The 13334-nt window shown below is 36.8% G+C and overlaps 1 protein-coding gene across 5 annotated transcripts in view; it reads left to right on the top strand.

Moving 5' to 3' along the window:
• The window catches only part of SATB1 (SATB homeobox 1), a 92908-nt gene that overhangs the window by 33691 nt on the left and 45883 nt on the right, over nucleotides 1-13334 (top strand). For all 5 annotated transcript variants that reach the window (XM_040080134.1, XM_058422778.1, XM_058422782.1 and 2 more), the window contains one exon: nucleotides 11971-12082. In XM_040080134.1, coding sequence (XP_039936068.1) covers nucleotides 11971-12082 — 112 coding nt within the window. The remainder of the gene's footprint in view (nucleotides 1-11970; nucleotides 12083-13334) is intronic.

Here is a 13334-nt window from a genome sequence, read left to right on the forward strand (position 1 = left end):
TTTGTTTGTTTTGTTTTTTTCCTGTTGTTTGATTTTTTAATTTTGTTTTTACACTCCTAAAGTCAGGAGTTATGAGCATCTGTCCTCCACCAGGCTGTCTTGTGAAAAGTACAAAATTAATGCATTTTTGGGCCTGTGCATCCCACTTTGAGTACTCACCATTTTTGATTCTATCTCAGCAATTTTGAGAACTGTGTCATGTGAATGATTATCTGCATTATATGGACTTCAAGTTTTAGGGAAGTTACAGAATGAAAAAAGAACACAGCACTTTTTCTTCTGATACATTTCCTCCTAAAGCATGCATGTTGTAGAACTGAGCCCTACTTGACTTCTGTTTTCACTCAGTGCTCCTCAGAATGGTGTATAGAATAACTTACATTTTAAATATTTGTAGTGATGTTCTCTTTTTTTGTAGATACATATATACACATAACCATGTTGGTTTTTTTTTCTTCTGGGTACATTTAGTGGGTTAAGAGGTAGTCAAGTAATGCACTTCTACAGAATTTTGTATTCATTTGTATTTGTTCATGTTTCTTGCATACCTCGTAACACAGTTACGGCCAAGTGCAAATCCTGATTCATTTCTTTTTTCCATAACTTTATTAGAGAGTTAACAAACCACTTCTCCAGTGTTCTTTAAAGCAAGATTGCAAATAAATTTTTTTTTTTTTTCCTTATTGGCAAATTTTTGGCTGTGGAGTACTGCACAAGTATAAACAACATGAGAGATCCTTTAACATAACATGAGAGAGCCTTTAGTCGCTTTGCTCCCTAGCTTTGAAACTCATTGCCAATTGAAGTAAGGAAAGCTTGGCTGTTGGGACTTTTAAATCTAGACTTAAAAGTTATTTGTTCTGTTTAGCATTTTTAAAATGATTCTATTAGGAATTGTATGTGCTTCAGTTTTAATTTTAACTCATAATGATTGTAAAGCACCCTGGGATGCTTGCATGAAGGGCGCTACAGAAACCCAAGATTGTATTGTACTGTGTTGTAATGTATTGTATTATTACATGGTACTGGAGTTGGACCACGGACAATTCATATAGAAAGCATTTGAATACTTAGCTAAAGATAAGGAGTGTGTGTGTGTGTGTGGAGTGGGGGGGTGTACTGTCTTTTCTTGCTTCTTTTCCCCCTTTTCTGTCAGTTATTTTATTAAACTAAATTAACATGGCAGTTATTCCCTAAGAAATGCCAGCATAATTTACTGCTGCAAAGGGGCTCAAAATGTAAACCAGATGATAAACTAAAAATAAAAAAGTCCACATTAAGATTTAATTGCACTTCCCTTTCTATATTACGTTCTTATGTAAAATACATTACAAAACAGTACATTCTTTATCACTTCCTTCACTTTTAACTGAATTTCATTAACAATAAAGAAATATATTGTCTCTATTTTCAGTAATGTCACTTGACAGTTAATCCCTTAACTTGATGTACATGTCTTTAAGATTTTTTTTTTTTTTTTTTTTTTTTTCAATAAAGAACACGATAGCACTGACTGGAGCCAAGTATTGCACAATCATGTGATTTGCAAGTTTCCCAGCTCGCAGCTTTGCCAGTGCAGGTCAATTCACACCTGCCACACTTATGCCATTCTGGTCCTCATGTTGCTTTTCCTCAGTGATTGTCAGAGGTAGAGTTGTGCATGCGGCTCCTTCCTTCCCCCCTCCCTCCCCACTCCAAATGTGTGGTAAACCTTGTGCATTGGAAGTGTCTCCTCAGGAATTAAATGGAGTTTAATTTCTGTCCATTAGAAAGCTGCTATTCACATTGCCAATTAAGCCTTCTATTTAAAGGGCGAGGAGATACGTATGTCTACATCTTAATCACTTCTGTGACTGGTTTGCAGAGACCTTCTCTGACTGGTTCAGTTATTACTAGCAGTGGTGGGAGGCACAGGGATCAGCGTGGTTATAAAACCTACCCAAAAGCTGAGCAAATTCTGTAGGTGCTGTAGCGTCACTGTCAGCAGATTTGAGGCTGAGGTACATCTGTGTTAGGGGACTCAGGGGTGTAGGCATAAAGATGCACCAGGGGAAAATTACTTGAGTTGATAATAATTTTTATGTGGCAGGAGCAAAAGCCAACACAACCCACTTGTTGAGAGGCAGTGCTCAGAGACATGCAACTCTCACCTTGTCAGACTGGACTCATTGCATACCTTCACTATAATCATAACTCAGAAGAAAAGAGATGAGTTTCTCAGACTGAGCAAAACTCTGAAAGCTTGCTCCCCCACCATCACCACTTTTTTCTTTTTTAATTAGAAATTAAGTTCTTCCTTTTTATATCCAAGAGCCATGGTAGGAGAACCCCAAGGCGAGGGTGAGCTTTGTCTCTCTTTTCTTGGATACTTCCTTAAGAGCAGCATAAATGGTATCAGATTCTGCTGGTGCCTTGCAGCAGTGATCAGAGGACAAGTTTTTCAGGACAGTAGCAACCTCAGATGTGCCTCACTTGAAGCCGTGGAATAAATTGCTCAAAAGGGAAAAGTTCTGTTCCCCAGAGGTGGGAAAGGATGAAATGTTCTCCTCAGATATACCTGTCTCATTTATTTTTAATTTGTTTTTTAAGTACTAAGATTTCCTACACTCAGAACTGCAATTCTTCTATAAGCTTGCCCCAGAAGAGGGGGAAGTGTGCGTGGCTGTGCCACTGTTCCAAGGGATTTGATAAATTACAGTAAACTGTCAGGGAGAAGGATGGGTTTTGTGATGATGAAAAACTGAGACACATGCAAAGGACATTGTTATCAATGGCCTTTTTAGAGCCAGAGAGAAGATTTCAGCTCCATAAGTTTACCTGGGGTGTTTGTATTTGAATCAGTATATTGGGACTTAGAATTTTAAGGATTGCATGTGAATTTATATGTTTACGTATAAATATCACAATAAAATTCCACCAAGATATATGTGCCACATCCCCGAGCTCCTAAAGGTGTGTTCCTTACTCTGCACTTTTTGTGAGGAGGATCTTTATGTGCTAAGTATAATTCAGCTGATTTTTTTTTTTTTTTTAACTTATATATTTTAATGCAATGACTACTCAGGAAAATTTAGTAAATAGAACCCTAAAGTGCACATACATATTCCTCGTGGAAAGCTAGCTGGAACATTTCTCTTTTGAGATACCTTCATCGAATCTTGGATCTTTTTATGAATTTTTCAGAGCATTTATACTTTTCACAAACTCTTGCTAGTGAAAGGTAGCAACACAGAGGCAAAACTAGTACCTTGGCTAACACAGCTGCTTGCAATGTCACATTTATGATTTTACATAGCAAAGGTTAAGAACCCATAGTGATTTTCATACTATAAATTACTTTTCTCCTGACAAATTTTATGTTTTTCTCAGTATAGAAATAAGTGTGTTCATGTCCTTTTAGCAGCACATCCTTCATGGAATTTGAGTCTATATGATTAAGAATAATTAGATGTACATGTGGCTCATAAAGAGGCACGTGACCTGAAACAGTAAAACTGAGACTTAACCACTTAAACAAAGGATAGATAGGGGATGTTACATTTGGCACTAGAGGGGTATTTAAGCAAGCAATCGGAGGCATGAGAAATGCACTCACTAGGAGCAGAAATCAATAAAGTTCAAAAAGCTAGTCATACATTTAAAAAAAGAAAGAAAAGAGGTGCATAAAAGGTACATTTAGAGGTTACAGAAAGAGATTACCATGGATGTGGTGAACGATCCAGCACAAGAAGTCTTCAGATAAATACTTGACGATTTCTATAGGTCAGCCACTGGTAACTTGGCTGAACTCGGAAATTTCTAGATGAAATTCTAGGGTCTTATTTTATGTAGGTTCCAGAATGAATGCTCAAGATAGCCTCTTTTGACTTTAAAAATCTGCAAGAACTTATGTAGAAGATGGAAAAGAGATCAAAGGAAAGGCTTATCCTTAACACCAAAAGAAATTCAGCGAGACAACTGTTAGTGCTACTGAGTCTGATGACTTCTTGTCTGGACATTGTGCCTTAGGGCTCAACTTCATGCCAGACATCTGATGCTTTGCTTAGCAGAACAGTGGAATCTGAGAAGAGACTTGCTGAAAATCATGTCCTATTTCCCAGCAAGGAAATCTTCCTTAACATGATGGGGTAATCTTAAGCAAAAACTGAAAGGAAAACAAACATTGTGGCTGGGTGAAGATAGAGCAATTATTAACATCTCTATCAGGACAATGTATATACTGCAGTTTTGTAGAAAATTTTACCATACACACAGCTGACTTTAATGCATTAATAGATCTAAAATGTCTTGTATCACACAAAGCATTTGCATTAGGTTAGTATTTGAAAGCACATTCATTAGGATGAGCATCCCAGATAGGAAACAAGGCAAAAGCATTCTGACCTGGCTGAAACAGAGTGGTTGGAAAGAAAAGCAATCCACCAGAGAAGAATGCTGAAAGTGTCTTATATTTTCACCAAACCAGTCTGTGAGATCTCCAAGACCCCTCCTACCTCTTTATTCCCATACAAGAAATGCTGGTTTGTATCTTGGATTATTTGGATTGTCCTCTTGGTTTCTAGTTTCCCCTAGTCCCATTCACTGCATCCCAAGAAGAGGTGACTACAGACACACAGGTTTCATCTGGTGCATAGCCTAGTGTAGGAACAGCAGCCTTGTGGAGAGAGGCTGAGGCTGTCACCACATGGAACTGGTAAGGAGGGATGGATCTTACCCTGGAGTAGCTTAATTCTGGTTCTGTGGACTTAAAGTCCAGCCCGGGTTGGAGCATGGCTTCTGGGTTTGTTTTCATCCAGCAGAAATTCTGCCTGTATGCCCCAAGATAGTGTTGGGATGGGCACCAGTGGGGAGAGCCCCTAAAAACATGCATCTCCAGCTCAAGCTGAAAGAGAAGTTTAAAGCAATCTATTCATTTCATAACAGCTCTTTCAAATGGATTCCTGGCTGAAACGGGTAGCACATTTCTTATCCATGGAACTCTCAAATTTCAGAGCTCTGCCAGCAAAGGCACTTGCATAATCAAAACCTTAGGGTGTAATAACTCATCCCTCAATTTCATTTTCATTCTGTGAAGTAAACCAAGAATTAACTTATTAAATACTGGTTATTTTGCATTCTATATTTTATCTGGGTTGTTTTTAGGAAGGATTTAGCCACGACTTTTACTACCAAGTATCTGCCATTTACAAATTGTGTGCAGTAAAAGTGGGATTCTTAAAAAGATTTGTGTTGGACATCTGACAATGGAGACAAAAATGTGTTATGTCTCCTTATCTTTTATAGGTTGAGGTTGTGACTTTTTTTTTTTTTTTTTTTTTTTTTTTTTTTTTTTTTTTTTTTTTTTTTTTAATCTAAGGCACTATGCCATGAAGCTTGTAGAGCAGTTATGAAGTTCTTCAGATTTGAATTAACATTTCCCACCTACCTATCTTTCTCTCTTTTAAGCTTTTAACCTTTGTAGATATAAGAGTTGTATCTTGGGAAGCAGCTTTTTATTTGAGCTTTATTTATATCCCATCAGTGGGAGATGCTCGGAAAACATTGGGAGAATGCTGCTCTGTCATGCAGCAACTGGGAATTTACATTACAGAATGGTAAAAATAGTGCAAGGATCAGTTCCTTCAGATGCTGAATCTTCATTTCTGATTTTCAAAATCTTCCCATGTGTGGGTATATTTCTATCCATATATAAATATATGTGTATATATGTATATATAATTTAGGTTCCTTTGATTTTATAGCTTCCCTCATTATACCAATGTAGCTCTATGTTTACATTAATACATACATTTATAATACTTAAAGACAACATAAGACAGAAGAGGAGGAAGGGATAATTTCAGTTTTTCAAGGATAGGAGAAAGGAGAAAAGGCATACTAAGATACTGGGAAAAAAGCTTGTGCCATCACTGTAAATCTGCTTTTTATTCCATTTTAACTTATATGACCAGCATTTGCCATGCAGATTCTTATTCTCCTGACCCTGGCAACAGTATGGAGGTCAGATAGCCATCCAAGTGCAATGCCAAAGGCACAAACAAAAGTTTTTTTCTTCTCTGTCCATCTGTGGGCTTTCCCCTGATCCTACATGTTTATAGGGCATACGACAACAAATTCCATTGCATTATTTGCTATAATTCAAGCTATTGGACCAAGGAATTTAACATAATTCTTCGAATGCAGTTAAACTGTCAGTGTCAGGACTTCTTGCCCAAAAAAACAACTAGTGGCTGTATATATTTGGTCTACTTTTATTCTGAATGGCAGATGATTGTTCTCTGCCATGCCAGAACACGAAGAATGACATTTTGTCCTGGTTGGGTTTTTGCAGTATGTGGGCTGGCATAGGCTCAGGCAGGCTAAAATCTTTTGATTTGGGGATAATCTTGTGTTATCTGGTTGGGGCTTGAATGTTCCCTTCTCATTTGAAAAAATGTTAACGTGGAGCCTCCTGAGAAATAAGCACTCATAAGAGTTCGGCTTCTGTTAGAACTGAAGCTTGCTCTTTCCATGCAAACAAAAGCCACTGATAGTGGCTAAAAAGAAGGAAACAAAGTTCCTCTGTCCTTTATGAAAAGATCCCCCCCTCCATCTGACCCCAAATCCTTAAGTTCTGTTCTGCAAATATATCACTTATTCAAACTAGGTCTAGGGACAAAGGCTCATAGCTTTTTTTCTTTTACTGTTTTTTTAAAAAGCCATGTTAAGTTTGCAGCATTGGAACATGCTTCCCTGCTGGTGTCCAGGGATGTAAAGCAGAGGATTTATGGGAGACAAAATAGAATAAGGCCTTAAAAGTTTGGCTTTAAAAAATTGAGTCAGTGGTTTGACAGATTGTTCAGTAAATGTTCATTTTATTGAGAATTATAAAAAAGGTGCTTAACATCTCTCTACCATTAATATAATACATTAAAAGGTTACTGTCAAGATTAGTGTTTCAGCTCTGAAAATTGACTATAGGGTTTATGGGCAGCACTGTTCATACTCTGCTTGTAAGATGAGGTATCTTCTACTAATCACTTCACAAAACCTTTATGTTGTTACAATGCTTTATACTGAAAATCTTGATAAATAGTAAAACATAAATAAAATCTCATTTGAAAAGGGAGAGGATAGTTGCTGCCTGTCTTAGAGCTACATTTAGCAGATGCGAGTTTGAAAGTAAAACAGTTGTGAAAATAGCCAGTGTCAAACTAGTGCAAAATTAAACTTGTGGGGTGTTCTGTTTTCAGTGTCTGTCATTGTTGAAGTACTCCATTTCAAAAACATGCATTCCTTTCTACAGAAAAAATATCAGATTCTTTAGTTGAAATTAATTAGCATTCAGAAACCAGATAGCATGTTTTTGGGTATTCATGAGATCTCTGTTTGAAAAAATGTTTTTAACTTGTAGAAATGTGTTGCAACACACAGATGGGAAGAAAAGAAAAAAAAATCTCTTTAGCAAGCACTGTGTGTAAAAGGAATATTACATTTTGCACGCTCCTGATTACCCTGTGTAAACAGTTTTTGACATCTGTCTTTATAGTTTTCGAGGAGAGGAAGACTTTGTTAAAAGAACCATTTTTATACAGCAGTCACCATTTCAGTCTTGCTTTACCTGTATTATGAAAGCAGATGGTCTGCATGTCTTTTGAATATTTATAACTATCAAAAACAATCTCTTGCTATTCACCCTTAGGCTTATGAGATGTCAGGACTGTTCTGGTTGAAAAAAAATCATCTTGGGTGTTTACAGAAAGGGGATTACATTAAGCTGAAATGACTATACATTTTCCAGTTTAATATTTGTCCATCAGCTGTTTAATCGTATTTAGATAATTGTGTAAATAAGTTGTTGCAGCCCTTGCCCCATCCACTGAGCAGGCTTGAAGCTTTAAACATCAATGAATGAGTTGTGAAAAAACTCAGATTTTTTTTTTCCTAGTTAAACAACCTGGAAAGCTTAAATAAGTTTTCGTTACAGTGCTTCTTTTGAGAAAAACGTTTAATTTGCAAAGGAATCCCTGATATCTAATTCAGCCTAGTTGTTCTAGGAAGCTGCTGTGTCTATTACTCTTTGCTAAGTCTGTTAGCATGTATTTGCTCTGTGTAAATACTGCAGCCCAAGTACCCCTTCATGAGGCATGAAAACAACCTTATTCTGCCCACATAAAAATAATTTTAAGGTTATTTAGGGGAAGTTTTGGGACTGTGGGGGTTAAAAGCTTTTTTGACTGGAAGCTGAGCAATCACTGATAACAGATTTTGCTGTGGTTGGTTGATTTGGCAGAAAAGCATGAACAGTTTTGGTTTAGATGATTGAATTAACCTGATTAACATTGTTTTTGTTGTTTTGCAAAAAGGACAACAGTATACTTTTAGCGATGATCAAGCAACACTTCACCTGGTTGAAGAGCAGTGTTAGAGGCAATGACTCAGAAATGCCTCCCTTGAAGCACCTGCAGCGGTGGCTGCAGCAACGAGCCGGCATGAAAGGCTCAGGTCCTTCCCATATCTTGCAGGATGCACCTTGCGTTAGATTCTGGCACAAAACAAAAGGTGTCTGATGGTACCATTTTATTGGGTTTTGTTTGATGGGCATATGAAATGATTCCTGCTTGAGATTTATGATATTTCCCCAGGGAGTTCCCCAACTTCTTTGAGAAAAAGATGGTGTCTGGTATTTAATCTCTGGTATTTAATCTTCCAGAGAAAATGGGATTTCGTTCAATCTACGCTGGGTGAACCTCAGCTGAACCTCAGAACAAATTCTACCCCTACCTTCACACAGTTGTTGTATGCCTAATTATAATTAACTTATTTGGCTAAAAAAAGAGCACTTGGGCTGCAGCAGATGGTATCATTCCAGAATAGTGGGATTTCTGTGAAGGTGGCACCATTTCAGATGAGATCTCCCGATTCTCAGAACATGACTGCAAGTGATGTGGTTGGGGGGAGGGAGATATGGGAGAGGGGAAAGAGGGAAATTTGAGATCTTGATGGCTCACAACTTACTTTCATGGATAACCTGCAAGTTAAGATTGCATATCTGCCACCAGTTTTTGCATTCTCTCAATTTTCTTTGCAACATATAAAAAAGAAATCTGATTATGAGGGATGCATGTGATGCATTTGAATATTTGTATGATGTATTTATATTTGTCATCCTTGTACGTGGAAGGCATCTGACTCTGTGCCTCACAGATAAGGAGGATATGTGCAGTAGTACCAGGATATGATATGCTTCAAATACAATAATTTTGATTTTGATTATTGATAATTCAAGACATGGGAAACTCCTCAAGTGTAATGACCCAGGTAATATGAAAAGCATCAATATACCTTCAGTCTAGATAGTGAATCTCTGAAGACCACTAACTCATGGGGTTAATCTTAAGTTTTAGGCCATAAGCATACCAGACATTCATATATGTAGATTGGCATTAAAATGTACAGGAATTCTATAGCAACAGGAAATTTCTACAGCCAAGTGCATCTCTCTGCACTGATGTGACTGCACGTTTGATGACAATAAATAAAACATAGAAACAATGAAATTCAGTGTTGTCAAGATATATTCTGAGTTAACAAGGTAATAATATTTTATCTGGCTTGTAAAATTTTGCCTTTAGTGAATTAGTAAATAAATCATTGATTCCTCTTGATGAGGATTCTTAGCGTAGGTAATATCACTTGAATGTTTGCATGAAGTGTTCTCAAAGAAAATGCAGGATAATTTTCATTTTTAAATGTGTTTATAATGTCTGTCTTTTTTTTTTTTTTTTCTTTTTTTTTTTCAAATCTACTTAGAAGAGGAGGAGTAACATCACAGTGTTAGCCATCAAAGCTTGAAATTCAGATTGTGTCAGAGAAGCTAAAATTCCCAGCAGTGTTTCTCAAACAGAGCAGTCCCCTGTTTGGTTGTAAAGTAACTGCATTAAATTTATTCCTGAAGAAGCAGGGGATGTGTTGCAAACTGCCATGTCATTTGTGTATCGTTTTTGTAAAATGACATGGAAGGGAGCACTAAGAAATCTTAGATAAACGTCTTCAATAATAGGTAATTTACAAAAATTAATATACGTGTTTTCATACATGTTAAAGTTAGTTGGGCAAGGAGAAAAAAATCTGAAAGGGGCATAGTAAAATAAGAGAAACCCACCTTGAAGCCTAAATGACAATTGCAAAATACACATGAGCTGGTGTGGGATGATGCCTTCTGATAGGTGCAATTCCCCATTTTGCACATACAGATCTGCAGTTTCTGCAAGTAGTCTGTGCAGTCATATAATTTGCCAGTTCAGATCCACAGGACTTTTAAAATCCTGACTTATGTGTCATGTGCCCATTTTTAAGATTGTTTAATCTATAAAAGAGCTTAAAAGATAATTTTGTACATATTAGACATTAAGTATACTGCTGTTGTACTGGAAGTTGAAATTGGGTTCAGCTGAGCTTGGTTCTGGTCATTCAGGCTAGGCTTGTGGTAGTCTATTAAGATTTCACTCTCCTTTTATAGCACTGACAAAAGGCTTCTAGCTAGTTTCAGAAATGCCAGATTAGTATCAAGAAATGGCAAGAATTTTGGTGATTCAGAGAAATATTAAAATACCTGCCTGGTGAGTAGGGAGTATCTACGTTTGGCATAGATAATGCTGCCTCACTCTAGCAGTTCTGAGCCTCCATGGACAGCTCGCTGCTGAGTAATACCTTAGAAAAGGGTCATAATGAACTCCACTAAGATCAATAATGAAGGTACTTTTAGTCAGAAACTAAACTGGCCTTTTAAAAGAAGACTTACCGTAACCTTTATTGCATTTTTACTCCAGACTCTCCTTTCCAGAGGCTATTGTAGTTGGTGTAACAAAGGGTTGATGCTCTAAATGATTTTTAAGACACCACAAATATATCTAAACGTTACATGCTGAATAGTGAAGAAATGTAATAATCAAGGCTTCGTCTTCTTGACTGTCATTGCTATTTTGATCCACTGGACAATTCTTGCAGTTAAGCCAAAAGTAACTACTTTCCACATAGAAATTTAAAGGGTGGCAAAGTTCAGTCTGTTGAGATTATATTTGCTAATTTCGTTGTCCATACATCATATACTGAGTATGATTTTCAAGTTGGAGCATTATCTCATTTTGCAAGGCTTAGTCTTAATTGATTTGTAAAAGAATGTACTGGAACTGAGTTTTATACACTGTAAATTCCACTATTTTAAAATTGGTCAAAACTGAGCAGAAGGTAAATTTCTCACTGTAGCTATCTGATATCTCGAGAACCTTTGAGAAAAAAAATCATCTTGATCTTCCTTTGGTCTGTTTTACAGCTAATATTCAGTTACAGAATTAGACATGACAATAAGCTTTTCATAAGACTGTTTTTGCAAATCACTTAAAATACCCTGTTGAGGAAAAACAAGGCTGGGTTCATATTGGGTTATTCGATACATATTTTATTCTGCTATAAACCCCATATTTCATCATATTCATAGGTCATTCAGCATTCAGATAAAGTTTTATCCTATGATTTTCTGGGGTCTAATCTGTGTTAAGTGGCACAGAGGAACTGGACATGGGTAACTTGCGTCACTGCTTGCATTAGTAAAGGTGGTGTAGGAATTGTATGCCTGTGTGTGTACGTGAAGGGTAAATCAAATTTAAAAGCAGAAATGGGATGAACAAAATTCACTTTCAAGATTAGCATCTTCTATCCAGAGCCCATCCCATTGCATGATGTTTCTTGGTCGATAACTTTGTTCTTCACTTAGTACATCTGCTATTTTTCCTCCCATTTACAATATACCTTGGTTTGTTTTCATGCTCAATTAATGAGTTTTTTTAAAGGCTTTGGATTATAGGATTTAAAATGCAATATGGTTCTCAACTTTAAAAATATAATGGTTCGACAATTGAAATAATTTGTGCTTTGACTTGTACTGCTCTGTATTACAGATTTTTTTTTTCTTCTCCCCTTTTCACACAGAGTATGATTTCTTCCATTGTGAACAGCACTTACTATGCAAATGTCTCAGCAGCAAAATGTCAGGAATTTGGAAGGTGGTATAAACATTTCAAGAAGGCAAAAGATATGATGGGTAAGCAAAAAAAAAAATTGCCTTGATGGTGGTTACATACCATTATGTGTCACATTGAGGTCTGTCACAGTCATATAAGAAGCCAGTTCCCTTCAGTATAAGTTTAGGATGCTTTTGATGAGTAGATGTAGAAAGTACATATATAGTGAAAGAATTCATTTAAATAAATATTTGCTATTGAAACAGCCAAGCTGACTTGGGTTGCCAGAGATGTAAAGCTGTCATTCTGTAAATCTAGAGATCTTCTACCACCCAGAATAATTGTTTAGAAAACCTGTTCCTGGAACTGTGACGAACTGATTTTTTAATGTATGTGGGTTTTTTTTTTTCCTCGCTCTGGCTAATGTATATTTAAAGAAACAGACTTCTACAGCTATCATTACCCTCCAGCAAAAATGCTGTAATTTTATAAATTCATATCTTTCTCTAACCTTGGGACCCTAATTTCAATTAATTTTAACGAATAGTTTTTGTGACAACTCTTTGCTTGTTATAGTATGCACAAGTAAATTATTCGAGAAAAAATCTGTCAATTCTGTGATACTTTTTATCTTTCTTAAACCTGTTCACATAATTTTGAACACTTTATGTGTGAAAACTTCTATGTAGATTTCAATATAATGGAGAAATAGAACCTCAATTTGGATTGAATTTTGAGCTTGACTTAGCTTTCTGTATTTGAAGCAAAATCATTCATCTGCCAAAACGGGTTCCTTGCCTTTTATAGCTTAAGGCTGTAATGAAGACAATGCATCACTTTTGTGATAATTGCTTGAATTACTGTTCCAAGTGAATGGCCCACTTGGGTTGATCCCTACTTTCCCTGAGTGAAAAAAGGCAGTTTCTTTCCTTAATCTTCTTTGTACCTTCTGTGCAACATGGAACCCTTCTTCTGAGACAACCAAATTTAGTGGTAAGACTTCACTTGGTTTCAGGTGGTTCACGTGTGAGGCAGCAGAGTGGCCATATGGGGAGAGTGACCTTTCCACAGCAGCCTCTCCCACATCCTTTGCAGCAGTGTTCCTGTATGGGGCAACCCTGCAAAATTTTACTTTTAACAGTCTGCCGAGACAGGTTCATATTCCATTCACTTGGAGTCAGTGAAGCCAGCAAATAGAAAATGTGTGTTTGTGTATTCTTGTGTAAACTAATTCTGGCAGAAGAGGCAGCATTGCCCTCAGAGCCACCTGTGTGAGGACTAGCAGGACCTCTGCTTGGGTACTGATCCAGGCTATGGACACCAGAACTCTGT

The sequence above is a fragment of the Hirundo rustica genome, chromosome 1 (assembly GCF_015227805.2).
Source record: "Hirundo rustica isolate bHirRus1 chromosome 1, bHirRus1.pri.v3, whole genome shotgun sequence".
Lineage (NCBI taxonomy): Eukaryota > Metazoa > Chordata > Aves > Passeriformes > Hirundinidae > Hirundo > Hirundo rustica.